Here is a 27,814-nt window from a genome sequence, read left to right as displayed (position 1 = left end):
ACAGTGTCTAGAAATTCTGGCCATTCTTTCCATGTGATTTGTTCTCTTTCTCTCTCTCTCTCTCAAATAAATGAATAAATAAAATATTTTTTAAATTAAAAAAGAACATATATGAGCATGAGGGGCTGGAGAGATGACTCAGTGGTTAAAGCACTGACCTGCAATCCCTAACGACCTGAGTCTATTCCCCAGTACTCTCGTAAGGTTAGACACACAAAGTGGTGCATGCATCTGGAGCTCATTTGCAGTGACTAGAAACCCTTCTCTCTCTCTCCTTTCAAATAAAATACTTTTGTAAAGTGAGCAACAGAGAAGGACATCTGTGCTTGGGATCAAGTACTAATCACAGGCCAGCTCTTTTGGAAACAGCGTAGTGGGCACAGACATCTGTGTTCATCGTAACTGTAGGGCTTTATAAGCTATGTGACCATGGGGCATTTTCTTCATTCCACTGTTTTTGTTTCTTAACTATAGAACATATTAAAAATCATTGCGGGCTGGAGAGATGGCTTAGCGATTAAGCGCTTGCCTGTGAAGCCTAAGGACCCCGGTTCGAGGCTCGGTTCCCCAGGTCCCACGTTAGCCAGATGCACAAGGGGGCGCACGTGTCTGGAGTCCGTTTGCAGTGGCTGGAAGCCCTGGTGCACCCATTCTCGGTCTCTCTATCTCTATCTGCCTCTTTCTCTCTCTGTCACTCTCAAAAAAATAAATAAATAAAATAAACAAAAAAAAAATCATTGCATGATGGTTACGTGAGATAATAGATGCACAACTCTTACCACTAAAGCCAGCATTAGAAACAGCTCAAGTATAGCTCTTCACTTTTCACTGGTGGAACTTGTTTCACAAAAATTATTGGTCAGGGCTGGGAAGATGGTCCGGTGGATAAGGCACTTGCCTGCAAAGCCTAGCAACCCGAGTTTGATTCTCTAGTACCTACATAAAGCCAGATGCACAAAGTGGCCCATGCATCTGGAGTTCGTTTGCAGCAGCTACAAGCCCTGGCAATCCATTCTGTCCGGTTCTCTTTTTCTCTCTCATTGCAAATAAATAAGTAAAAATTAAAAAAAAATACATAACTGGGGTTGGCTTAGCGGTTAAGGCGCTTGCCTGAGAAGCCTAGGAAGTCATGTTCCAACGTCCACATCCCACATCAACCAGACGCCCAGTGACACAAGCACGCCATGTTGCACATGCGCACAAGGGGGCACAGGCATCTGGAGCTCATTTGCAGTGGCTGAAGGCCCTGCCCAACCCATTCTTTCCCTCTCCCTCTTCTCTCTGTCTCCAATTAATAAAAAAAAAAAAAAAAAACCTTAAAGCCGGGCGTGGTGGCGCATGCCTTTAATCCCAGCACTCGGGAGGCAGAGGTAGGAGGATCGCCATGAGTTCGAGGCCACCCTGAGACTCCTTAGTGAATTCCAGGTCAGCCTGGACTACAGTGAGACCCTACCTCGAAAAATAAAAAAAAAATAAAAAAAAAAAACTTTAAAAATAATTGGTTAAATAGATTCAGATTGGACAGAAATGTCACAGAGAGGAATCTCTTAGAAGACCCTGACATGACAGCCACGAAAGAATCCATCCAAGCCCATATGTAGAATAATCAAAGAATCTGTGCATTTCACTATATTCCAGCAATGCGAAAGAGGAAAATCCCAGTTATAAAATAAATGAGGCAAGACGATTGCAAACTGACAGAATGCATGCAACACTAAATTTATAACTGTGATCTCATTTTTCCCCTGAGGAAGTACTAAATTGACCTCCATCTTTCCCAACGTCAGAACATTTTTACAAGATCCTTCTTCCATCTGTGAGTGAAGGCTTGGAGGACAGTCCTATCTCCAGATAGAGAGCTGGCACTGGGGTTGACCTCATGTCCAGGATAATAAACTTATTCTTCAGAGACTTAGTAATCATCTCAAGCTATCTTCTTTTTTAAAAAAAAGAAAAACATTTAATTAATTTATTTGATAGAGCAAGACAGAGGATGAGTGCACCAGGGCCTCCAGCCGCTGCAAATGACCTTCAGACACAAACACCCTTGTGAATCTGGCTTACCTGGGTACTGGGGAATTGAACCTGGGTCCTTAGGCTTTATAAAGCAAGACCCTTAACCACTAAGCCATCTCTCCAGCCCTCACGTTATCGTCTTAAGGCAATAATGAATGTGCATATGATGATTATGATAGATTTGGTTTTCACAGGAAAGCAAAAACTGGCTTAGTGGGTTTGGGGTTTATACTGAAAGGGGGAAAATCCACAATGCAATTCTTCAATCTTTTAAGAAAAAATAAAAAAGTTTAGATGTAAAGACTAGAATTCTGATACTTGGGTTGACTTATTATTATTCCTATCCAAATGCATTTCAATAACTTGAATTTAAGGATCTATTTTTTTTTTTTTTTTGATACTTTGAATGGAAAAATCACCTTTTTTCAGTGCTGGGGATGAAAGCCAGGGCTTCATGTGTCCAAGTCAAGTCCTCTACCACTAACCTAATTGCATTTTCTGTAAGACAACCCAGTCCAAGCACCAGAGGGTTGACTCTAGTATGACTTGTACTCATGAAATACAACTTATTCTAAGTCGATGCATATAAAATATGTTTCATGTCTACAAATTTTCCAGGTGTTTGAAACCATTAATAAATGAGAATGTTTGCAGGACTTCATGCCCTAGAGCAGTATATAAAAAAAAATCTATACCTATTTTCAACAAAAAAGTGAAGGATTTCTTTTTAAATAAGCCACAAACTCCAAAAATAAAAGAATGGGTACAATTCCTGCATTTTAGAATATGGCACATTTTGTGATCTTGAACTTCGCTGTGCAAATAATTTTTTAGCTATGCCACATTTTATTAAATCAGTTATTAATGATTAGTTCTCTGGTCTAAAAACATAACTGCTCAGTTTTTATTTCAGTTTGTCGGGACAATCTTTCTGAAATGTGTCCATCCTTTCTAGAGCAAATAATCAAATGCAGTCATCCATTCATGGGTTAACTATACAATATAGATTTGTTTCGTGTAGCATTTTCTTAAGACCAATTAATTCTACATGATTCTTTAAGTCTTTAACAGTGTATAAGTGATTGGATATTTAGGTCTGATAGGCTTGTATTATACTTATCTTTCCTATTTCCAAAGTAATATCTCACCAGACTGTCAAATTGCGAAAATTCTACACAGGTTAGTGTCTTTGAGGATTAACTGTGTATTGTCTTGAATGAGGTATCCTGTTTTGAATAAACAAGTCTTAATATTTCTACATCTCTCTTTAATTAAAAACACCTTGAAATAAAACATGCTGTCATTCAATCAAAAGTAAATGTTCATTGACTTATTTTGTTACGGTGGGTTAGTTGCCACACATTTGGCTAAGTGATAAATAGGTATGCATTGAGAAATTAAGCCTTACTACAGGGTGGTCCTGATATGAGTCGAAGCCAGGAAATTAATGCTTAGTTTCCAAAACACCTAATGCATACAAAAGGAATTGATCCTATTGCTGTGTGGGCTTCAATTATGGGCACATATCATATCTCCCATATTTTAGTAATTGTCTATATAGTTGAGGTATTATACTTTCTGGTATCATTTCTGTGGGGATGAGATACAAATTGAGTTAATTGAATTGATGTAATCATTAATTACTGAATCAGCCCAGTTGTGATCATTCTGTTTATGAGGTCATTTCATGCTATAGACTGTTTTCCATTATTTTATAGTTAAGCACCATTTCTGAACACCCTCTGGTACCATTAGCTCACCCTTGCAATTGCATTGAAGGAAAATGTATTAGAAAATAACAGTACTGTAACTGATTCGGGTACTATAGGAAGCTGACATTACTAAAGAAAACCTCTAGCATGTGCTATTAAAAAAAAAAATCACACACTGAGTCACAATCACTAAATAAGTCAATTGGTATGAACTGACAGGATGACACAACCTCTGGCCATCCCCAAGAAATCTACATGAGAAACTACTAATGAAGGTGCCACATGTCTCATCCCAGCTCTGTCCTTTTCACAGACACAGACCCCAGGTCAGTTTTCAGAGAACAGATCGTTTCAGCAGGGACATTAATAAAACCTTGGAGATTCGAAAATGCTTGCAAGATATGGGGCCAGATAGACAAGACAGCTGAGGTCTTACGTGGCAGGTTGTGGCGCCTGCCACAGCATATTCCATCACAATGTACCGTGAGCCCAACTGTGGACAATGGGGTGAGCTGGGAGAAGCTCATGCGCATGTCATGTGCTGGATGCTACTGTTGGTCTAGGGATTTTATATCTCGTGATATTTTTTATTTTCGGTTGACTGCAAGAAGCAAATACAATGCATATAGCATAAAGAATAAGGCATAATTACATGATGTTAAATTTTTGTAATAAGTGTTTTTTGCACTCAAACCAGGAGGAACCATGCAGATGGACCCAGGATTTGTCCTCTGACCTTCACCTGCACACTGTGGCAAGCATGCACAGCCCCCCACAAGCATAAGACTAAACATGTCCACACATATATGCATGCAAAAATAAATAAAAATTTTAAATAAAAATAAGATACAGTTATTTCTGATAGAGAAAAAATGAAAAGATCATCCACCCTCAGACCCTTACTTCAAAAACTATTAACATACACCCTTCAAGCAGGAGGAGATCATGCTGATAAAAACTAGATTGGGGCTGAAGAGATGGCTTAGTGGTTAAGGCTCTTGCCTGTGAAGCCTAAGTACCCAGGTTCAACTCCCCAAATCCCATGGAAGCCAGATGCACAAGGTGGTGCATGAGCAAGGTCGCCCATGTGCACAAGGTGGCACATGCATCTGGGAGTTTGATTCCAGGGGCAGGAGGCCCTGGCACACCAATTTTCTCCCTCTCTCTCTCTTGTTCTCACTTTCACTCTCATAAAAGAAAATAAAAACTAGATCTACACTAATAAAGGAACAGCACCAACAGAAGATTGCATGTGATCAATTTAAAAAGAAAACTCTTTATTTGTATTTTTAATCTTACTAAAAGACACATATCTCCGTACAGAAAAATAACATATTCTATGTATTATAACATACAGCAAAATACATATTATAGTGTTCATTCTTATACCCAAAGATTGGGATGGAGAAATGAAAGTGTAATTGGCCTTCCACAGCTATGAGATCTGAATCCAGGGCTGGAGAGATGGCTTAGAGGTTAAACGCTTGCCTGTGAAGCCTAAGGACCCCGGTTCGAGGCTCGGTTCCCCAGGTCCCACTTTAGCCAGAGATCTGAATCCATACTTTTCACTTCTGGATATTCATTCAACTGCAGATCCAAAGCATGTGAAAATCTGCAATGTACAGACACCTTTCTTATCACTATTCCCTAAACAACATAGCAATGCACCTATTTGTACTGTCTTTACATTATCATTGCTATTATAAGTAATGTAGAGGTGATTTAAAGTGTATATGGCCCAATGTGCATAGTTTACATGCAAATGGTACCCCATTCTATAGCGAGAACTTGAACAAGTGCAGATATGGTATCTTTGGGGGTTCTGGAACCCAATCCCCACAGTTGTATATTGACATATGTGTGTGTATTGTGTATATATATACATATGTGTGTGTGTGTGTGTGTGTGTGTGTGTGTGTGTGTGTAACAGCAGAAAGAGATAAAGAGAAGAAAGAGAGACAAAATGGGCAGTGTGCTACCTCCTTCTCTCTCTATGTGATGCTGTCAAATAAATAAATAAAAATAAACAACAGCAACAAAAAGTCTGGAGTTCGTTTGCAGTGGCTAAGCAGCCCTGGTGCGCCCACTCTCCTTTCTCTCTCTCTCCCTCCCTCCCTCTCTCTCTCTCTCTCTCTCTCTCTCTCTCTCTGCCTCCTCTCTCTGTCTGTTGCTCTCAAATAAATAAATAAAAATAAACAACAACAAAATGGGCAGTGTGAATGAACACCATATGCATGTTGCTACAATGCATCTCGCTTTACATGGGTACTGGGGAATTGAACCCAGGTCATTAGGCTTCGCAGGCAAGTGCCTTAACCACTGAGCTCTATATATTGCTTTAAGGTTCATATAATAACAGTGGTGTTATATTCACTGAAGATACAATGTGAAAAGATAACTCTAAAGTAATCACTACGAGAAAAATAAGAAGGTCCAAGCCACTAACAGAGACAAAATGGAATAATAAATATTCAATTAATCCAAATTAGTTAAAAGAGTAGAAAATCATTGGGGGCTGTGGAGATGGCTCAGAAGGCAAAGTGCTTGTCACGTAAGTGTGAGGACTGGAGTTTGGAACCCCAGGACCCAACTAAATGTTGGGTGCACATGTTGGCCTCCTATAATTCCAGTGCTTGAGAGGAGGTAGACAGAGGAGATCTCCAGTGCTACCTGGCTGGCTAAACAGGCAGAATTAGTGAGCTCTGGGTTCAAGAGAGAGACTTTGCTTCAGTAAATCAGTGGGAGAGCTGTCAAAGAACATAGGCAGTATTAACCTCTAGCCTCCACACATGTTCACATGCACCTGTACACACCCACACACATGCAAAAATGCATGCACACATGCTCACACACCACAAACACATACAGATGCAGAAAACAAAAAGCAAAATGGTCAAAAGAGACAAATGTAAAACAAAAGAATGATGATTTTTATCACCCAAGGACTCAACGATAACTGCCCTGTGAAGGGTCTAAACATCTCAACTTTGAGTCCTAGGTTGTTACGTTAGCAAAAATAAGCAAAACTCAACTGTATGTGATCTACAATGAATCCCGTTTCAATAGGTGAACAGAAATGGGTTCAAAGTAAAAGGATGGGGAAAGATGCATGACATGAATGCTAATCAAAAGGAATGATTCCTAAGAATAAAGAAAGACACTTTATAATGGCAAGGTGTTAATCATCAAGAGAGATATAATAGTAGTAAATATTTATTGTAGAGCTTCAAACAACAAAAAGATGTAGATATGTACATGGTAGATCTGCAAGAAGGAATAGAAAAATCCAACCTTAGGTGCCAGTATCCCTCCTGGTATCACTAATACCAGTAAATAGAAAATGGGAGACAAGAAGATTTTAGCACTATCTACCAAACTAACCTAAAGTGGCATTTATAGCACCCTTTTCTCTATGATCACAGAACATACATTATACACCCAGAATGTTTACCAAAATAGACCACTTTCCTGCCCATGAAAATGTTTCACACATTTGAGAATTCAACTCATATTGAATATACTCTGACTACAGTCAGATCAAGCTATAATTAACAACAACAACAACAAACAAACAAACAAACAAACAAAAGCAAAAGCTTTAGGGAAAAAAAAAAATCCCTAAGTATTTGGAAGTTAACACAGTTTTCAGGAACTTGCAGGTCAAAGAACCCAAAGAGGTGAGTTAGAAAATCTTTTGAGCTGAAAAGTCCAATGGTTCAAAAATCTGTGGGGTGTGATCAAAGCAATTAATAATGTTTAAATTTAATAACCATGTTTAAATTTGAAAGACACAGGGAGGGGGAGAAAGAAATAAAAGAAGAATGAAGGGATGGAAGAGGGAGGAAGAAGAGGAAGGGAGAGAGGGAGAAAGGAAGCAAAGAGGAAGGAGAGAGGGAAGGAGAAAGGAAGGGAGGCAGGAAAGAAGGGAGGAAAAGGGGGAAGAGAGGAGAGGAGGGAGGGAAGGAGGAAGCAAAGGAGAAAAAAAGGTAATAGAGGCCAAAGGAAGAGGTTTGGGGTGTATTCCTTCATCTGGACCTGCTGTTTCTGAATTTGTCACCCAGTTATGATGCTTTATCTTGTGCTATGGTTCAAATGGTTTCTCTCATATGATATTGAAGTGCTAACTGCCAATATATATGCCTTTCACCTTACTGCGAGATGGGGTCTTGGTGGATGATGTCCATGATGTTCTTAGAATGGGCCCTAATATGACTGGTGCTCATAAGATAAGAGGAAATTTGGACACAGAGAGCCATGTACAGGGGCAAGACACAAGGCACATTCCCTACAAAGTGGGGAAATGGGATGCCGAAAGCTATCAAAAGGTAAGAGAAAGACTTAGACAGATTGTCTCTCACATGTCTCAGAAGGAATCGACGGTGTCCACACCTTTCTATTGGGTTGGTAGCCTCAGAAGTAAGAGATAGTAAATCTCTGTGTTTGCTTTTTAGGCCCCTAGGCCGTGGTGCCTGGGACAGCCACCCTAGAGAAGATAGGCCTCTAGTCAGTGGTAAATGGCTATCCCAAGTCTTCTGCCAACAGCCCACAGCTGACTGTCTCCACAGCCCCACGAGAGCTCTCCCCAAGCTTCTAGGTTCTGCCAACCCGGGATCTTCCCTAATGAAGTGAGTGGCTTTCTTCCAACAGTTCTAAAAAGAACCCCTGATGAGAGTTTGTGGATATAGCTCAGAGTCAAGCACTTGCCCAGCATCCAGGAGGTTTTAGCCCTAGTACAAAAATAATAGACAAGGAAAGAAAGAAGGGAGGGAGGCATGAAGGGTGGGGGAAGACAGAAAAAAAGCAAAAACTTAAAAGATTCTATACAATCTGGGCTCTGACTACTTCTTGGCCTTCCTACCATTTTCTCAGTCACACTGGAAGGGCTTCTTGGTCAATCCTGACCCATCTCAGGCATTCCTGCTCCATGCTGGCTTGCTATGCCTTATGTACATGGCTGCTTTAAGTGTTCCCAAATATCTCCCTTTCCTGACAATGTCTACCAAATATTTCCCTCAATCCCTGTGCCTTCCTTCTCTGTGGCCATTTTACCCTGTAGCTCTCCCAGCCATCTGGTACACTATATTGAGCCTTCCCTGTTAGAGAAAGTTCCATGAGATTGTTCACCTGTGTCCCCAGCGCCACAACATGGTCTGGCACACACATACTGACTTTGACGAAAAAAGACAGAGATAGCCCTCCAGTTGTCCCGGTATTGTGATCATCAGTGCACTTGAACCCTATGATCTGTAATTTTTTTTTAATTTTTATTTATTTATTTGAGAGCGACAGACACAGAGAGACAGGTAGAGGGAGAGAGAGAGAGAATGGGCGCGCCAGGGCTTCCAGCCTCTGCAAACGAACTCCAGACGAGTGCGCCCCCTTGTGCATCTGGCTAACGTGGGACCTGGGGAACCGAGCCTCGAACCGGGGTCCTTAGGCTTCACAGGCAAGCGCTTAACCGCTAAGCCATCTCCCCAGCCCTGATCTGTAATTTTTAAAAGCTGTGCGTTCTCTCTCCCTCTCTGATCATGCTGAGGTAGCAAGGTCACCCACACTTTCTCCCAGTGGAAGTCTCAAGTGTGTGCTACCTTTTATTTGACAATGAAAAGATTTTTATACTAGACTTCTTCCATTTTATTAATTTAGAGACAGGGTATCTATCCCAGGCTGGTCTCAAGCTCCTATGTAGCTGAGGATGGTCTTGAACTCTTGATCCTCCTGCCTTCACCTCCCAAGAACTGGGATTGCAGGCTCTGCACCACCCCCCTTGGTTTAGGTGGCACTGGGGATCAAACCCAAGATATGCTAAGCGAGCACTCTAGCAACTTGGCTATCTCACCAGCCTCTATTTCTTCGATGTTAGACTTTCAAAAAAGTGTCAACTCAAACAGGAGTGCCTCCTAAGAGTCTGGTCACTGTATGAGGAACATGGTATAACCAGCGTGACCAAAGAGGGAAGCGTGCATCTCCTACCTCTGGCACTTACCATCTTGTCCACGCATAAGAAAAATATTCTGAGGAAATGCATGGGTGAAAATAAACACAGGGGCTGGAGAGATGGCTTAGCTGTGAGGGTGCTTGCCTGCAAAGTCTAAGGACTCAGATTCAATTCCCCAGTACCCACAAAAGCCCGATGCATGCCCATTCTCTTTCCCTCTCTCTCTATCTACCTCTCTCAAATAAATAAATAAAATATTTTTTAAAAGAAATAAAATAAACATAGTATAAATGTTTATTACATAAGGTACAATCAAAATGCAATGACTCCTAGAAGAGATAGAGGAGTGAAATAGAGGGAAAGAAGAACAGAATAGTGCAGGAAAGGAGAAGGAGTATTTGCAAAAGCAAAGGAAACTACACGGGTGTGACTTCATTACTTACCTGAAGTTTACACATGACAACATTTTTATTTTGGCCTGTGGTCTCTCTTAGATGTGCCAAATTCTATTCTGAACACAAATCTTCCTTCACTTATAAGTTGCAGGGTGGAGTCCCTTCAGAAACTCCTTCTAATTCATCTTTGGATCTCAGCTCAGATGTCTAAAGTTATTTGTGACCTCATCCTGTGTCTTCTGTAATTGATTATTCGTTACCTAGAATCAAGGTATTTGTACCCATTTTCATTGCTGTATTTCTGTTAGTACAGGATCTGGCATTGATATATAGTTGTTGGAATTAAATGAAAAACACATATTTCTTTGAAGGTCAGACATATATAAAAAGTATTATTTTAAATATTGACCCAATTTAAGCTACTCCAAATTCTTTATTTCGCATATGTGTGTGCAGTATGTATATATGTATACATGTTTGTATGCATATAGGTACACATGTGTGGGGGGTGACCATGCACATATATGACCTTGTATTTATGAAACAAGGTTTCTCACTGAACTCTGCGCTCACTGATTGGCTAGACAAACTAGAAAGGAGGTCCTGGGCATTCTCCTTTCTCTGTCTCCCCAGTGCTGGTAGAACAGGCACACACTACCATGCCCACCTTTTATATGGGTGCTGGGGATTCAAACTCAGGTCCCTAAACTTGTATAGCAAGCACTTTACTACCCATCTCCCTGGCCCAAAAAATTAGTTTAATTTTTAAGTTTCCCTAACATTTGTTGTATATAAATATTTCTATATATTTTCTAACTATATGCATATATATATATGTATCTATATAGAAATCTATGTATATATACATATATAATTCAAATACATGGTAATATTTTGGTTTTTTTCTTTTCCAGGTAGGGTCTCACTTGCGTTCAGGCTGACGTGGAATTCACTATGTAGTCTCAGGGTGGCCTTGAACTCATGGCGATCCTCCTACCCCTGCCTCCCGAGTGCTGGGATTAAAGGCATGCACCACCACACCTGGCATATAGTCATGTTTGAACTTTACAAAGTTAATTTTAATGCATACCAAATCCTCCATCTCGTAGTAAAGCCAACGTGTTCATGAGAATCATTTATTCATCCAAAAATCAGGCTTATAACCTAGACTATGCTGGTTGGACAATCACAGCTGGCCCTAGCCCCTACCAGGTGACCAGGAACAAATTTGAAAAAGAAACCATGTACACTGGGTAGACACAATGACACCCCAGTGACCACTGCTTGGTGGGTGGAGCCAGAGCAGGATTTCAGCTCCTCTTCAAGGTGGACTTGAGCAGGTCACAACCTTACGCATAGGTGGCAGCTCTGGTGGGACTTGTTCGGTGGTAATATGAGCAGGAGACAGTGACCCAGTCACCCCTGTGACACCCCATTTCTTGGAGTCCAACAGGATTCATCTGGATGAGCTTGGTCAGAAAGGTATCCTTCTTTCCACCTCCAGCGATGTGGCTTAAGAGGAAGGCTTCAGAGATGGAGGGTCCAAGGGGGTGGATGGCTTTGGGTCTCCTGTTGCAGCCTCCACTAGGACCTTAATTTTAGGAAATAACCCAGTCTGGGTTCTGGATTTCTAAGAAATTGTACTGTTGATCTACCACGGGTGAGGCTGGCAACGTTCTCCCTGGAATAAAACAATCAGAAGTTAGCCCACCCGTGGAACACCACCTAGTGACTGCTTGGGGCTTCCATCACTGGCACTAAGAATAACCTCCACTTCAAATGACCTAATGATTTATTTACCTTTCATGATGGACCACAATTCTAGCTTCCATGTGCGAAGAAAGATTGAGCTTACGCCGGGCATGCCTTTAATCCCAGCACCTGGGAGGCAGAGGTAGGAGGATCGCCGTGAGTTCCAGGACAGCCTGAGACTACATAATGAATTCCAGGTCAGCCTGGGCTAGAGTGAGACCCTACCTTGAGAAACCAAAAAAGATCAAGCTTACCTCCTTCAAGTAATCTTTTATAAGTGTTCTGTATCATGACACTTAGAGACATACTTTATAAGAGGTACATAAGTTTTTGTAAAACCACTATTAATTCACATGAGGCTTTCTTACTTGCAAAGAATAAGATATAGAAAGGCCTACACCAAAAACTACTGACATATTATCATTTGAGAATGGGAGCTTGAACCACTGAGATATGATTTTAGAGGGATTTTTGTTTTGAGAAAAAGAACAAGATGGTTAGTGGCAACAAAGCCTTGAATAACAGAAAGTATTCTGGCCTGGGTTCCTTTTCCCAGCTACCTAATGAGATGAACTCATGCCCGTGATTCAACTTGATAGACATCACTTCATCTAGTACAGGGAGAGAGTTTAAAAATGTTTAAGACCTTATGGTGATTTATTTTATATTCAAAGACGTCCAAGCAGAAAGACCAGCAGATAAACTGCGTGGGAACCAAAGTAGCTTTCTCAATGGCATACACTTAGAAGCGTACAACAGCCCCTGTAAGAAAGTTTAAGCTTTAGCAGGGGACCAGCCAAAACATACCCAGACGGTTTTCAGTTTACTCTAACCAGTATCTCCTTTGCTAAAAACTTAGCTTCATTCATAAGTCGTAAATCGGGGTCCAGAGAGAGGAAGGAACCAAAAATCATGTAGCCACTGCCAGCACTCTGAATAGAATTACTGATCAGTCACTCACCTCAGCCACCACCAACTTTCCATGGGAGCTGGGTGAAATCTGTGTCAGAGAGGTAAAGCAAATCCAAATATGGTGACCATTCCTCTATTGCCAAAATGGGAAAAAAGGCTTTATCCACTCTTCAAACACCATCCATCAGGAAATGGGTTCCCCTGTTAAACATCCAAATGGGTAAAAATAAATAAATAAATAAACAAACAAATAAATAAATAAAACCATTCTGCCTGCAACTCCCTAGAGACTGGTCCCCAGGCCAACTTGCAGGGATGCAAGAAACATCATGTCGAGGCTCTTAATAATGTCGAGGACATCCTTTTAGAAGCACCTTTGGGCGGAATTTGTCTAGCTGAAAGCAAGGTTAATGCATTTGTACATATGGGCTGTGAAGGGCTCCAGGCTTCTGCACCTCACATGTGCAACTAATTCTCCCTCTGCACTTGCATACCAGGGAGAGAGAGAGGGAGACAGAGAGAGAGAGAGAGAGAGAGAGAGAGAGAGAGAGAGAGAGAGAGAGAGAGAGAGAGAGAGAGAGGGAGAGGGAGAGAGAATGAACTCTTGAATGGCCAGCATCCTTCTGCCCACCTAGGTCGGAGGAGCCCGAGTTCCCAGACAGCTGTCTGCAGGGGGTCTTCCTAGTTCCATTGTAAAGGTGGGGTTCTCCCGCGCCAGGGGACAATCTGCTCAAATCCGGGCAACCCCCTGGGAGGCAGATTCAAGTTCACCCAGCTCGCGGACACCCTGTTCTATGTGCCCGCACACAGTCATCTGTTCCCCTCAGTAGCCAGTGAGGACTTCAGCAAAGCCTGATGGCCTACTCAAAAGTCCCCAAGTCATCTCAGCCTATCGGGAACCCCCACCCCCACCCCCGCAGCATCAGGGAAAGCCACCTACCACTCACAGGCGCTGCCTCAAAAGCCGAGGACTTCCTTCAAGGCTCCCTGGGGACCAGGGACGGGAGGGTCGTGCCAGCCGGGGGGGGATGGGGAGGGGGGGGTCGGGGGTCAGAAAAGGACTGAAAAGTTCTCTCCAGCTCGCTCTAGTCCACGGGGTTCCTCTTGGGTTCCCCCCCCCCCCGCCGCCGCCAAGGTTTGGAGATCCTCCCGGGAGAAGCGACAGCGATGCCCTGTGGAAGTGTCGCCTCCCAGGCTCACCTCCCGCGGCAGGTTCGATTCTCCGCGCACCGGCTCCCGGAGTCTTGGGTGGCCGCGGTCACCACGCTGCGCTTTACGCCCCGGGGCGCGGGCATCGCGGGCTGCAGGCTTGGCCCGGGGAGGCTGGCTTCCAAGGCTCGGCCAAGCCCTCCTCTCTCCACCCACCCCTCCTTGGTTCCCCCATCCCGTCGCGGGCCTAGGCCACCGTGGGGTGGGGGTTGGGGGGGCGGAAGGGTGGGAGGGAGGGAAGGGGTGGCCGAGGAAGCGCTCGCGCCGGGGCGGTCCCCTCCCCTCTCTCCCATCCCCGGCGGGGGCGCGCGAGAAGCGGTGACGTCAAGGGGCGCGCGGTGGCAGCACCTCCCCGCGCGCTAGTTAAAAAGAAGAAGAAAAGAGAGAGCGAAACATGAGAGGCTGTGTGAGAAGCTGCAGCCGCCCGCAGAGGAGACCTCTCAGCATCTTCCAGAGCCCGGCGCTGGCCCTGCCTCCGGCCGCCCCGCCGCCACCATCCCCGCCACCACCTCCGCCTCCGCCGCCGCCGGTTCGGTTCCTGCCACTGTCTCACCTAAACAACTCCCGTTACACGGACAAGTGAACCTCTATGACCTTCTGCTCCTCTCCTTCCTCCTCCTCCTCCTCCTCTTCCAACTCCTTCTCCTCCCACTCCCCAGCCGCAGCATCGGAAAGCAGCACCCCCCCATACATCCCCCCCCCCAATCCAACTGACGCTGGCACGACTGGGCACCGGGTCACCGGCACTTTAGCGGACCCATCGCCTCCACTTTTGACTGTTTCTCTTTTATTGCAGACTTGCATCGCTCTACCTCCTTTGGTCCCTCTCTGCCACCTCCCCCTCTGCCTGTAGAGTGTCCGGCCGCCCCGCAGCCCTCTCCCGGAGCTGCGCCCCGGTGGCCCTGCTTGGGCAGCGGAGGTGCCCCCGCGCCCCTATCGCGCCCAGCCCCTGTCCTCGCTCCAAGCTTGAAGATGCTCTACTTTAAGCTGCTGCTGCTGGCCGTGGCTCTGGGTTTCTTTGAGGGAGATGCTAAGTTTGGGGAAAGAATTGAAGGCAGCGGAGCGAGGAGGAGAAAGTGCCTGAACGGGAGCCCCCCAAAGCGCCTGAAAAGGAGAGACAGGCGCGTGATGTCCCAGCTGGAGCTGCCGAGTGGAGGAGAGGTCCTGTGTGGAGGCTTCTACCCCCGGGTGTCCTGCTGTCGGCAGAGTGACAGCCCTGGGCTGGGACGTCTGGAGAACAAGGTAGGCATCTCCTCCAGAGACCTCACGGATGCGAACGTGGGTATATCCTGGCTGGCTGGGGTTCCCCGTGGCTGTGGGCAATAACTTCTCGAAAGCGCCGGGGCCGTTCCGCAGTGTGACCGCCTGGGGTGTTCGGAGATCGCTCTCGAGCCCCCCAAGAGTCTGCTTGTGGGGGTGCGGGGCCAGCTTGCCTATCTCAGAGAAGAGGCGCTGCTGTGGTACCTGCGTCCCGGGGCCGGGTGGCTAGTTTTAAAAAGAATGTAATTTTGGATCAAATGGGGGCAGTGTCTGCGGTGGACTGTAAGTGAAGGTGGTCGGAACGGTTTCCATCCAGTTGATTATTTTCCAGGGTAGGGAAGATGCATGCCGTTTTCTCCACGTGCTCAGTTTAGAGAGAGGGTTGAATAGGCATGGTGGCTTTCTGATCCATTCCCCCACCCCCTCCAGCCCCGTCGCCGAGGGGCTAGGCTTGCGTGACAAGAGAACTCCAGGTACCTCCTGTCAAGGGTTGGAGAAGCTGAAGAGAGATTTTGCTCGAGGGGATTAGTAGTAGTAGTTCTCAATCCCAGTCGTTTCTCCATAATCTTGTGATAGGCAGCTGGGAAGATGTTGCCTGGCTGGGCACTCGTTTGCAACAGTGATGACAGTTACATTTGTCATGAGCCGATAAACTTATATTAACCAAGTGGAAGTTTCTTTCCCCGAGACGCCGTGATGTGATGTGGATCTACTGTACCCCGCCCAGTTCCTGCTGCATGGCACCATTAGCAATCACTGCCCTGGAAACAGACAATCAGGTGTCCTTGCCTCCCCCTCCCCCTCCCCCTCCCCTTCCCCATTTTAGGTTTAATTAAGAATTCCACTGTTAACAGCCCTTCGGTTGTCAAGGTCTGCGAGACTTGGAAAACTTGTGCTTCAGTCTTGTTGGCCCAGGCATTAAAAAAAAAAAAATGCCCTGGCTGAATCTAATTTTTATGCTGAGTTCACGGTAGATTTCACTCTATTCTCATGTAAACAGCTCCTGCGAATCAACATATGTGTCTGGGTGGTACCTCTCACTTTGTTTTGTAACAAAAAAGCCATATTGCATCATTTAATTTGCTCAAGTCATGCAAATAGGAAAAAATCAATAGGACAAAAAGGGGTCGACTTATCCTCCTTCTCACTAAACTGCTGCCCACACACAGCGTCCTGTTGCTTATGGCTAAAGAGTAACAACAACACCATTGTGTTTGTTAGTTGGTTCACTAATGGGTGAAACTAGAGAACATCATTCTCTTTCAGTCCCCAGCTCTGTCCAAATGTTCATGCCTTTTGAGGGAGCGTTTGTCCAACTCGCTCTATTCCCAGATGAGTGAGAACTGTCTCGCTGCAGCTCGCTCTTTATTCTAACCATATGCAGCAGTAATCTGAGGTTGGTGGTGGTGGTGGTGGTGTCTGTGGGGGGGGGGGGGGAGATATTCCAGCATTTTATTCGAAACAATGTCATTAAGCTCCAGTCTTGGAATTGAATGAAACTGCAAAACAAGCCTCACTCAGAGCATCTTGAAGGTTTTACTAGGAGCCCCCAGGAACAGGAAATTCAGAGAAAAGTGTAGAAATATTTACTAGTCACGAAGGATCCCTGGGTACAATGCATGTTTATAAGTATACCAATGATGCACAAACACCCCCCCCCACCCCACCCCAGCTACCGTATTGACCTCTTCCAGAAAATTGTGGCATGAAATCTTTGTCTTTAAATACAGTGAGGAGAAAGGGCAGGGAGGCAGACTGAGGCAATGAGAAACCCTTAAGAGAAGCAACATTAAAACATTTTTTTAAAAAAACAAATCATTCCTTAGAAAGCCAAGTGCCATGTTAGGTATGCACATTCCTTTTCCCTTTATGCGCTTCCAACTTGCAACAAACCCCTACTCATTGGGAAAACGTGTGTGACTGAAGTTGGGTACCTGGGCTTTATAAACCATCAATACTCAAGTTGTTTAAGACAGAGATCTGATACAGCTATGCTTCTGCGTCCCTGACCCATATGAGTTCTCAAGTTTTAATAGTTTTTAAAACATGTTATTTTATAATAAACACCAGCGTTTCTCTTTTTTCCCTATAAGCCTTCCTGGATTAAAATATGTGTTATGGTGTTATTATAATGTGTATGTGGGAGAGATGATAGCTACTTGACAAGGCCCCCCCTTTTTTGTTTGTTTATGAAAAAAAAAATTCCCCAGGAAAGATTTTTGCATTTCTGTAGCTTTTCAAGAAACTACACTGGTAGCTTTTTCCTCAGGAAAAGAAATTTCTTAGACAAATAGATAGCAACAACTAGGGTGTATTAATGAACATGCTCAGCTCTGCAGTTAAATCCAGTCTCTGGATAAATTTCCCTTCATGAGCTATCATTGAGTTCAATTCCTTAGGCATGATGCTTTGTTCTTATGTTTGAGACCTGTGCATATTTTAATAATGCCATGTGCTCTAATGAGATTGTCAACTACCATCACACATGAGTACTCCAACATTCAGGCAGTTAATGTTGTCTAAGCAAAATTTCTGCAGTTCCAAGTACAGAATGCTAAAAGGATCTAATTCCCATTAGCCAGATTGAATCTGTAACCAACTGAAATAACCCCATTTCTAAAATTTAACTTGTAGCCACAGAGGCATACAAGCTCTCTCTGCCTTGGGTGGTTGGTTTCACAGCCAAAGCTGTCAAGGAATGGGTGAAAAGTAATTGTTTTCAAGTGTGCTCTTTTACAATCATTTGTTTGCTCTGGCTCTTGCGGGGACAAAGGCTATTGTTGAACACATCCAACTAAACAAATAACTCATCCTGGGGTCCCTTTAACAGCTGCCTTAGTACAATGATCTATTTACATATTAGCCTAAAATTGAAACTGAACTCTTTAATGACATAATCCCGCCCTGTAGTCCTGGGATGCATATGTTCTACCCAACAGCTGAACAACCTTGTAGGCATATGATTTTTAGAAATAACTGTTTGGGGACCAAATGATCTTAAGGCGACATCTTAATATACTGTCATGTGTTTTCCCCTTTTGTCCCATCATCAAACCCACGTGGGTGCCTTTTACCGTCTTTGTTTAGTTACATGATAAATAAAGAGAAATACCAAAGGTCTATGTGGCCCATTTCACTGCTGATAAACTGTACTTGCAGCCACATTTTATTCAGTACTCCAGCATTTATCTTACCTTTCTCCTGCGGATTTCACTTTCACATAGCCAAGGATTAAAGGACGAACTGCCCAGATGTTCCAAATTAGTCACCAACAGCCACAGTCCTCACTGGGCAGGCGGCAATAATGCCTCGAAGTTTTACATGATTTCCAAAGTTTATTTAGTTTAAACCACTGTCATTTGGCTTAAAAAAAAAAATCAAAACAGGAAATTAGCTTAAATGTCTTCTTAAGATTGATGGCATGGTCAGGCATAAAGTTAAGGACCACAGACAAGTAAGTATAAAAAAGAAAGAGACCCCCCCCACACACACACACACCAATGCTCATCTGTCTAAACCAGTGTTGCAGTTGGGTTGAGTCAGTTTAATTGACTTCAGTAAGACTATTGGTTCATTGAAACCAAAGCCAGAATGATGGCTCTATCTATCTTCAAATAGGTGTTTACACTGGAGACCCCACACGGAGCAAAATGTTAGCATCCTGCTGGGCTGGAACAGCATGAAACGTTAAAAAGAATAATATTGCACTTGATGTTTTAAGATACTTTATTGAATCCTATTTGTGAAACTTTTGATGAGCGATCTTGTGGGCAGAACACATTCCAAAAATTGTAAAAGACAGAAGAATTCTTTAGGCACTGAGAGAAAGCGCTTCCTGAGGAGCAGCTGGAAGATACATAGGGATCATTCTGTCTCAGCTGTAAAAAAAAAAAAAAAAAAAAAATATAAGCAGGCATGGTCTCCATAAAACCAAAGGTAATTACAACCCAGTTTTCAGCCAGCAAAAAAGGTGACTTCAGCACCTTGCAGTTGTTTAGCTCTTCATGGACTGCTATCTGATAAATAAACAGAACCAAGTTGGACAGTATTAATATTGGATGGGATCTGGTGAGGTCTGCTGGAGTATAGACAATAAAAGACATTTAAAACATTCTTGGAATGTGAGTTCTAAGTGTCTGGTATATGTTTCCTTTTAGAAAACTTCAACCATTTAGGCAATTGCCATTTAAACAAATTGATAAAAACAAAATGTAAACATAACTGTGATTAATAACTTTTTGAGTATTTGTAAGTAGTTATGACATAGCACTGCCTTTTTTGCTGAAATAGGGTAACTTATTTTAAATACTGCATGCTAAAATTCAGTGTGCTTGTCATCAATGCTTTTTTAAAGTGGCCTTGTTCCTTTAGATTCATGTCTTTTTAATGATCCCTGCAATGTTATAATCCTGAAAAATAGACCATGTGACTTAATCAAACTAACAGATCCACTTGTGGGTAAAATATTTACTTTATAACAATGCTCTCAACTTTAAAACTTTTAGTACATTCTTCCAAATAATTAAGTAGAAATATAGGTAGCAGTAGTATAAATTTAATTCATGTTATGCACTTTGTAGTATAAAAATAATGTTTGAGGGCTAGAGAGATGGCTTAGCTGTTAAGCATTTGCTTGTGAAGCCTAAGGACCCCAGTTTGAGGCTCGGTTCCCCAGGACCCACATTACCCAGATGCACAAGGGGGCGCATGCATCTGGAGTTCGCTTGCAGTGGCTGGAAGCCCTGGCGTGCCCATTCTCTCTCTATCTGTCTCTTTCTCCCTCTCTCTCTCTCTCTCTCTCTCTCTCTCTCTATTACTGTCAAATAAATAAATAAAAATGAACAAAAAATATTTAAAAAATAATAATGTTTGAATTAGCACTACATTTCATTTCCAAATATTGTGCTTGATATTGTTTCCTACACTTATTAAAGAGGCTCCTGAAGTCATGTTTTTTCAACTACTTTATTTTTATTTATGTATGAGAGAGAGAGAGAGAGAGAGAGGGAGAGAGAGAGGGAGAGAATGGGCACAGAAGGGTCTACAGCCCCTACAAATGTACCCCAGACCCATGAGCCACCATGGGCTTCTGGCTTACATGGGTCCTGGGGAATCAAACCTGGGTCCTTAGGCTTCGCAGGCAAGCACCTTAACTGCTAAACCATCTCTGCAGCCCAGAAGTCATGTTTTTAAAGTTAATATTAGACATCAAGATCTATTCTATCAATTTCTAACTCCATTGAATCATTAAGTCCTGAGTTGGTCTTATTGAAATGAAAGACATCTCATTATAAGAATAATAAAAGTATGCCTTTTTTCATTAAAACTCACTACTATACAAAAGTACTTTCATGAAACTCTGTTTATTCATGCATATAACATACCTAAGGAGCTAGTTAGAAAGTTTTTCCTGGCTAAGATATAATGAATAATAAAAATGGGTCTTAAACTTATTTGATTCAGCTTTGGATATTTTTATGAATCATGAAAGGCAGTTTAGAAAATTTTCCCTGCACAGTTTGCAGATAGAAAATTAATAGAAATTTACAATTTTTTAATTTAAGTTTTTAGAATATTAGGAATTTCAGAAATGAAATGGATTTTCACCTATGACACATGTATGCCATGTCTTAAGAGTCATATTTTTGGATGCACTTCGATAAAGATATTTAAATTTTTTAAGTAAAATATGATTCAATAGGTGCTTTGAAGCACAAGAAAACAATAAAGCATTAAACAGTCTAAATGTAATTGTCTTAGCTTTTCACATCTGAATGACAGAATCCTAGACTCTTAATTTATGAAGGCAAGAAGCAAAGGCTTTTGTGTAGTATCCCCTGATCTTTGTTTTTCCACCAGAAATGAGGGGGGGGGGGAGAGGAGAGAAGGAGAAAGAAGGAGATACTCAGAGACAATCCAGAGCATTCTATATTGTGGCACAGTAATTATTCCATCTGAATTAGACATTTTTACTTACAAGCCTAAAATAAAGGCTGGAGAGAGGGCTCAGCAGTTAAGGCACTTGTCTGCAAAGCTAAAGGACCCAGGTTTGATTCCCAGGACCCTCAGAAAGTCAGATGCTGGAGTTCATTTGCAGCAGCTGAAGGCCCTGGTGCACCCATTCTCTCTCTCTCCCTCCCTCTCTCTCAAAATAAATAAATAAATAAATAATTTCTAAAAAAGAATAAGAAACACCCATGTAACATTTGCGTGATTTATTTTTTTGGCTTTCAGATCTTTTCTGCTACGAACAACACAGAGTGCGGGAAGCTGCTAGAAGAAATCAAATGCGCACCTTGCTCCCCACACTCCCAGAGCTTGTTCAATTCACCTGAGAGAGAAGTCTTGGACAGAGATCTCGTCCTCCCCCTGCTCTGCCAAGATTATTGCAAAGAATTCTTCTACACTTGCCGGGGCCATATACCAGGTAAAAATATCAACATGCACATTAAATAAACCATGGCAAATTAGTCTTATACAATACCTGTTTTTAAATGCTTGTTTCCAAGAGATGTAACGTATATTTTTGCCTTTCAATGTACCTGTTATTCTTCATAATTAACTTTTGCAAAGTCATGTTTGGTTGCTCTGAAAAAGTATTATAAAATTGTAGTCTTCAAACAGTACATTTTTTAAAAATTAATTTACTTTTTATTTATTTATTTGAGAGAGCGAGGCAGAGAGAGAGAGAATGAGCACACCAAGGCCTCCAGCCACTGCAAACAAACTCCAGATGCATGCATCACCTTGTGCATCTGGCTTACGTGGGTCCTTGGGGAATCAACCCTGGGTCCTTGGGCTTTGCAGGCAAACACCTTAACTGCTAAGCCTCTCTCTAGCTCGAGTACATAGGTTTCTTTTGTTGTAGTGTCCTGTGTTTCTTGTTAAGCTAATAATACAAGTGGTAAAACTTGATATTCATCTGACATCAGGTTTTGACTGCAAATTTCTTTCCTTTTTTTGAACTGGGAGTGGAGTTCAGGGCCTTCTCCATGTCCTCCCACAGATCCACATGCCAGCCCCAGTGCAGACTTCTTTTTGAAGTCTTCTTAAGTACTAGCTTCACTAGCAGGGAAGTTCTACACAGCTGATACAAGATTAGAGAATGTCTGCTGACTTTATATATGAATATATATGTATATATATTCATTTACAAGAAGAGATAGAAAATGAGAAATGGGCACCCACAGCCTTTTTCCACAGTGAAGGAACTCCAGACACATGTGCCACCTTGGATACTGGGGACTCGAACCCAGGTCATTCGGCTTCCCAAGCAACCTCTTAACCACTGAACCATCTGTCCAGCCCTCCAGTGACTCTTATGATATCCCTTTAAATAAGATGTGACTAGGAATCCCCAAAAGTAATACGTTTCCAAGTGCTTTCACATATATAAAATCAGCAATTGAAGCCTCAAGACTGATGGGAAGTGAAAAGGAGAGCGGAGAGTCCTCTCCTTTGGATATAGGAGGGAAAGCGCCTCTGGGCATTGGGGGTGACCCAAGATGAGCAATGAGGAGGGACTAGAATCTTTGCACTCAGGGTTACCTCACATTATGCGCTATCATAAACACGGATCTCTGAATACTAAGGTGACCATTAAAGTTACTAACTATAAGGTGGTTCACACCTTTAATTCCAGCACTCAGGAGGCAGAGGTAGAAAGTTTGCTTTGAGTTCGAGGCCAACCTGAAAGCACATAGTCAATTACAGGTTAGCCCAGGCTGAAGTAAGATGCTGCCTCAAAAAATAAAACAAAAACAAACAAACAAACAAACAAAAAAAGTTTCTAGGGGCTGGAGAGATGGCTTAGTGATTAAGGCGTTTGCCTGCAAAGCCAAAGGACCTCTGTTCAATTCCCCAGGACCCACATAAGCCAGATGCACAAGGTGGCACATGCATCTGGAGTTGGTTTTCAGTGGCTGGAGGCCCTGGCGTGCCCATTCTCTCTCTCTCTCTCTCTCTCTCTCTCTCTCTCTCTCTCTCTCCATTCCTTTCTCAAATAAATAAAATAAAATAATTTTTTTTAAGTTTCTAATTTCTAACTTGGGTAATAATTGTCTTAACCAACATGAGCCAACATGAAGTAAAAACAGAATTTAATGAGACAGATTGAGTCATTCAAGCAAATCTATTGGAGTTAGTAGCTTATAAAACCAAATGGTGTTCAGAGAGAAGGCCATCTTTAAGAGCCAGAGAATGTGACTTACAGAAGTGTAGACGTTAAAGATGTTTTGATAGAACTCTCTACAAATGATAGAGAAACACTTTAACTAGGGTTGCTAACCCCCTTTGGGTATAGCATGACATCTACCTCAACCCATTTGATGTGAAAATATTATTGTTTTTATAAACCATAAGCATGTTCTATGACTTTTCCTAAACTAGCCGTTTCTTCCTCTTTATCACATTCCTCAAAGCAAAGGGAACCAGGTCACAGTTGCCTAGATGCCCTTGGGACAAGTGATAACAGATTGGAAATCTTAGTATTTGCTACGAATTTCTTGCCTTTACGACTATAAATTGAAAGTGATATTAGCACTTAACATCTTCATTTAATCATTAAACAAACGCAACCCACCAGATTTGCAGACTCATCTATGGGGAGAGGTTTTCTTTTTTATTTGAAGTTATTTTAGCATGCAAAGACCATAAAACAAATCCACCATAGCAACCGAAGGAGAGAGCCCAGCAGAGCCAGAGCGGCAAGTGCGTCACTTCCCAGATCAGGCGAGGTGGTGATGAATGACAAATTTATTTTCCTACAAAGATTGTGTATATGTAAAACTGATGAAGTGCATCAAGATGTCAAGTGCTTTTGGTGGCCACCCAGGCTGTTTTGAAAGATAGCCAGATGAAAGCTTGACTCCAGAGGTGCACAGAGCGGCGAGGATGCTGCCTGGAGACCCTGGAAGACTTGCAACAACCCGAGGAGGGCTGTCCCTTGCTAGGCCAGATGCTAATAATCCTTTTCAATACTTGTCTCCAAAATGAGCTGGAATAACACGTTCTGCATCCCTTACACTTATGGACTTATTAGCCATATTGATCCTTGGCAGGTAGGATACCATTTCCTCAAGAGAGATGAATAAGATGGACATCTTTCTGTTAGCGCCTGCCATCAACACACAATGTCTTTAGCCTTCTAGCTCTCTGGTTCGTTTGTGTTTTAAATGACTGCAGGAGCAAGTCTGTCACATTTTTATCTTAAGTCTATTTTATGGTTTACTTTTCTCTGAAGTGCAAATTTTTTTTTTAAAAAAAGTCTAGTTTGAGATTCTCTTTTATTATTATGAACTTCATAGTTTGAACATATTTATTGGTCCTATTCCCACTAGGTTTTAGTTTTATGTCCCCTTTTATAAGAACCTTGTCAACCCAACTCAATTGATCCCAATTATGACCTCACCTTTCTACAAATCAAATCCTCATAGAGGAAAGATTTATTCTAATGAATGTGTTTTAGAAAGAAAAAAAGATGCTGAAAAGGATTGGGAAAAAGTAATTTCAGGAATATTTGCTTCCTCTTCATGGCTATACAAAAGCATGGCTAATTTAGAAATATTCTAATAACCTAAAAGGTAGCAGAAATTTTGAAATCCAGAAATTTTATTTCAGGAATAATCATAGTCTACTTAATTTCCCTGAAAACAGGAAAAGAAATTCAATAGCAAGTGAGAGAAGAGAGTTTTATTAATCACTGTATTCTTTACTTGTGAGCTTTTTGTTTTTAGGGAGGTAAATACTTAAATTTTCTCCAACTGCAAACACTACGTTCATTCACTTGAGCTCTCAATTCCACAAGTCTTTTCTTTTTTTCCTTTCAGCCTGAATAAACAGAATAGATGCCTCTGAGGTTCACTAAAAGATGACATAATACACTATGTGGAAGGCATGTTAGTGGACGTGCACTGGCCTTGCTTCATTCCTTGTACCCTTTATCATGATGATTTTTATCACTCCTAGACAGTCTTCTCCCAGCAGTAGGTCATAGTGGTATGAAAGGTCTGCACCTAATTAGTTCAATTGATTTAATCCTGTGGCTAATGAGGCCAAGGTCAAGGATTTGAGTCCATTGAGTTTCTTCAGTCCTTACTCCATCAGATACCTAACACATGTGTCTTATTAGTCCCAAGGAAGGCAGTGGATGGGTTCAGCAGAAGGTACTATGGCTTCTTCTAGAAAATACTTTCGAGTGGAGGCTTTCCTTTTAGAGGCTCAGATATTCTTCTCTCCCCACTCTTCCTGACAAATGCACATTGCATAAGGAAACCTAACTTCTCTGGAATATGTGATGAGAAATACAGCTAGAGCTCAGAGTACTCTCTAGGAATTATTTGTTTTCTAGGTCAGTATTTTATAAAGCTCTCTGTGGTATAGTGGAGCTGGATTCACCACCCAGTTAACAGGCCCCAAATACGTAATAAATAATCAGGAGTTGGAAACTCAGTACACTCAATGAATGTCCGTCATTAGTTAGACCTGACGATACTGTGGTCATCCAAGCTGGGTGAACTCACACCTTCAATAAACTGCTCTTCAGGGCTAGAGAGATGGCTTAGCAATTAAGGTACTTTCCTGCAAAGCCTGAGGACTCAGGTTTGACTCCCAAGTACCCATGTAAGCCAGATGCACAAGGTGCTGCATGTGTCTGGAGTTTGTTTGCAGTGGCTGGAGGCCTTGGAATACCATTATCCCTCTGTCTTTCTCTCTTCCATCTCTCTCTCTCTTTCTCAAATAATTAAATAAATAAAATATTTTAGAAAATAAAATGCTCTTCAGTGAATTCTTCTAAACAAAAGGACATCATGAGGTAAATTATGTCTTCTCTTGAAATAAGTGTTATGTCAGTGCCCCGAGAGCAGGTCCTTTCTGACTCTTTGCCACAAAATTCATAATATTTATCACTATCTCCAGCAAAACAGGATCAAAGACAAATATTAATAGGGATATTTTAGGTATTTCATATGTCTTGGTTATAAGAAAATGCCCCTATTTTATGCAAAAGTTTTCTGTGTAGGTTTCCTCCTACACATTTTAAAAATATATGTTTTATTTATTTATTTATTTATTTATTTATTTATTTATTTATTTATTTATTTGAGAGAGAGAAAGAGGCAGAGAGAGAGAGAGAGAGAGAAGGAGAAAATGGGTGCATCAGGGCCTCCAGCCAGTGTAAATGAACTCTAGACGCATGTGCCGCCTTGTGCATCTGGCTTACGTGGGTCCTGGGGAATTGAACCAGTATCCTTTGGCTTTGCAGGCAAATGCCTTAACTGCTAAGCCATCTCTTCAGCCCTCCTCCTGCACATTTTGCTTAATCAATTCACCTATATCTTGCAAGAAGCTAGGGGGAGTTCATTGATAATATTTCTCTTTAGAAGAATATTTTACTTATTTATTTATTTGGCAGGGGGCAAGGAGATAGAGAGGGAGAGGCAATGCACACACTAAAGCCTCTAAGCCACTGCAAATGAATTTCATATGCCTGTACCACATTAAGCGTCTGGCTTACATGGGTTCTGAGGAATCAAACCTTGGTCCTTAGGCTTCTCAGGCAAACACCTTTACCACTAAGCCATCTCTACAGCCCTTTGCTTTTTGTTAATTTACCAAAAGGGCATAATAGACCCAAAGTTTATGAAGATATGTTGTGATATAACCTTAGAGTACTCTATTTAAAAATGAGTTTTCATTTCCTCATGTCCCCAGCTTATCAGTTCTTTCGTGTGTGTGTGTGTGTGTGTGTGTGTGTGTGTGTGTATGTGTGTGTGCGCGTGTGTGTATGTGTGTGTATGTAGGTGAATTTAGGGGTCAGAAGAAAACCTCAGATTTCCTTCCTCAAGAACATTTTCTACTTTCTTGGACACAGGGTCTCTCCCTGGCATGGAGCTTGTCACTTAGGGAAACCTGATGGGCAGCAAGCCCCCATGGATCTGCCTGTCTCTGCCTCCCCAGAGCTGGGATTACAAACCTGTACCACCATGCCTGGCATTTTTGTGTGGGTCCTGGAGGTCAAAGCCAGTTCCTCATGTCAGCATGATAGAACATAGCAACAGCTACTTATTCCTTATCACTTCTTTTATATATATATATATATATATATATATATATATATATATATATATATTAATTATTTATTTATTTATTTGAGAGCGACAGATACAGAGAGAAAGACAGATAGAGGGAGAGAGAGAGAATGGGCGCGCCAGGGCTTCCAGCCTCTGCAAACGAACTCCAGACGCGTGCGCCCCCTTGTGCATCTGGCTAACGTGGGACCTGGGGAACCGAGCCTCGAACTGGGGTCCTTAGGCTTCGCAGGCAAGCACTTAACCGCTAAGCCATCTCTCCAGCCCTTATCACTTCTTTTAATGTGAAGTCAGCCATCAACTTTGTACATAAATTCCCCTTAAGATAGTATTGGCTTGCAAGGCTTAGGGAATTTTGCAGAAAAGGAGGGCAGAAAGACTGTAAGAGCCTCAGGTTGGGATGTCGTACCCAGAGGCATTGCTTCCTCCCCCCACCCACCCCCGCAATGACTGACTGCTGTTCTCCCAGTGCATAACCCACAAACCCATGGGGGCATACCAGCAACCCCATTGAAAAGGGTCCCCAGTGGA

The 27,814-nt window shown here is 42.3% G+C and overlaps 1 protein-coding gene and 1 long non-coding RNA gene across 3 annotated transcripts in view; one reads left to right on the top strand and one right to left on the bottom strand.

The window, feature by feature from the left end:
• Positions 1-11,118: 11,118 nt before the first annotated feature.
• On the bottom strand, positions 11,119-14,094 carry LOC123453738. Of its 2 annotated transcripts, none has more exons than XR_006632944.1 (3): positions 13,926-14,094; positions 11,862-11,942; positions 11,119-11,742 (listed from the first exon to the last, which is right to left on the bottom strand). It is a non-coding gene; the product is annotated as an uncharacterized LOC123453738 (long non-coding RNA). The 2 variants fall into 2 exon arrangements; XR_006632945.1 differs by lacking the exon at positions 13,926-14,094 and adding an exon at positions 12,775-12,883.
• Positions 14,095-14,651: 557 nt separating this feature from the next.
• Positions 14,652-27,814, top strand: part of LOC101602001 (hedgehog interacting protein) — a gene marked incomplete at its 5' end in the record, with an annotated part of 109,163 nt that continues 96,000 nt past the window's right edge. Inside the window, 2 exons of the mRNA XM_012948184.2 lie at positions 14,652-15,176; positions 21,429-21,621. Coding sequence (XP_012803638.2) covers positions 14,652-15,176; positions 21,429-21,621 — 718 coding nt within the window. The remainder of the gene's footprint in view (positions 15,177-21,428; positions 21,622-27,814) is intronic.

Source organism: Jaculus jaculus, chromosome 12 (assembly GCF_020740685.1).
Source record: "Jaculus jaculus isolate mJacJac1 chromosome 12, mJacJac1.mat.Y.cur, whole genome shotgun sequence".
Classification (NCBI taxonomy): Eukaryota; Metazoa; Chordata; class Mammalia; order Rodentia; family Dipodidae; genus Jaculus; species Jaculus jaculus.
This window is presented reverse-complemented; position numbering and strand designations above follow the sequence as displayed.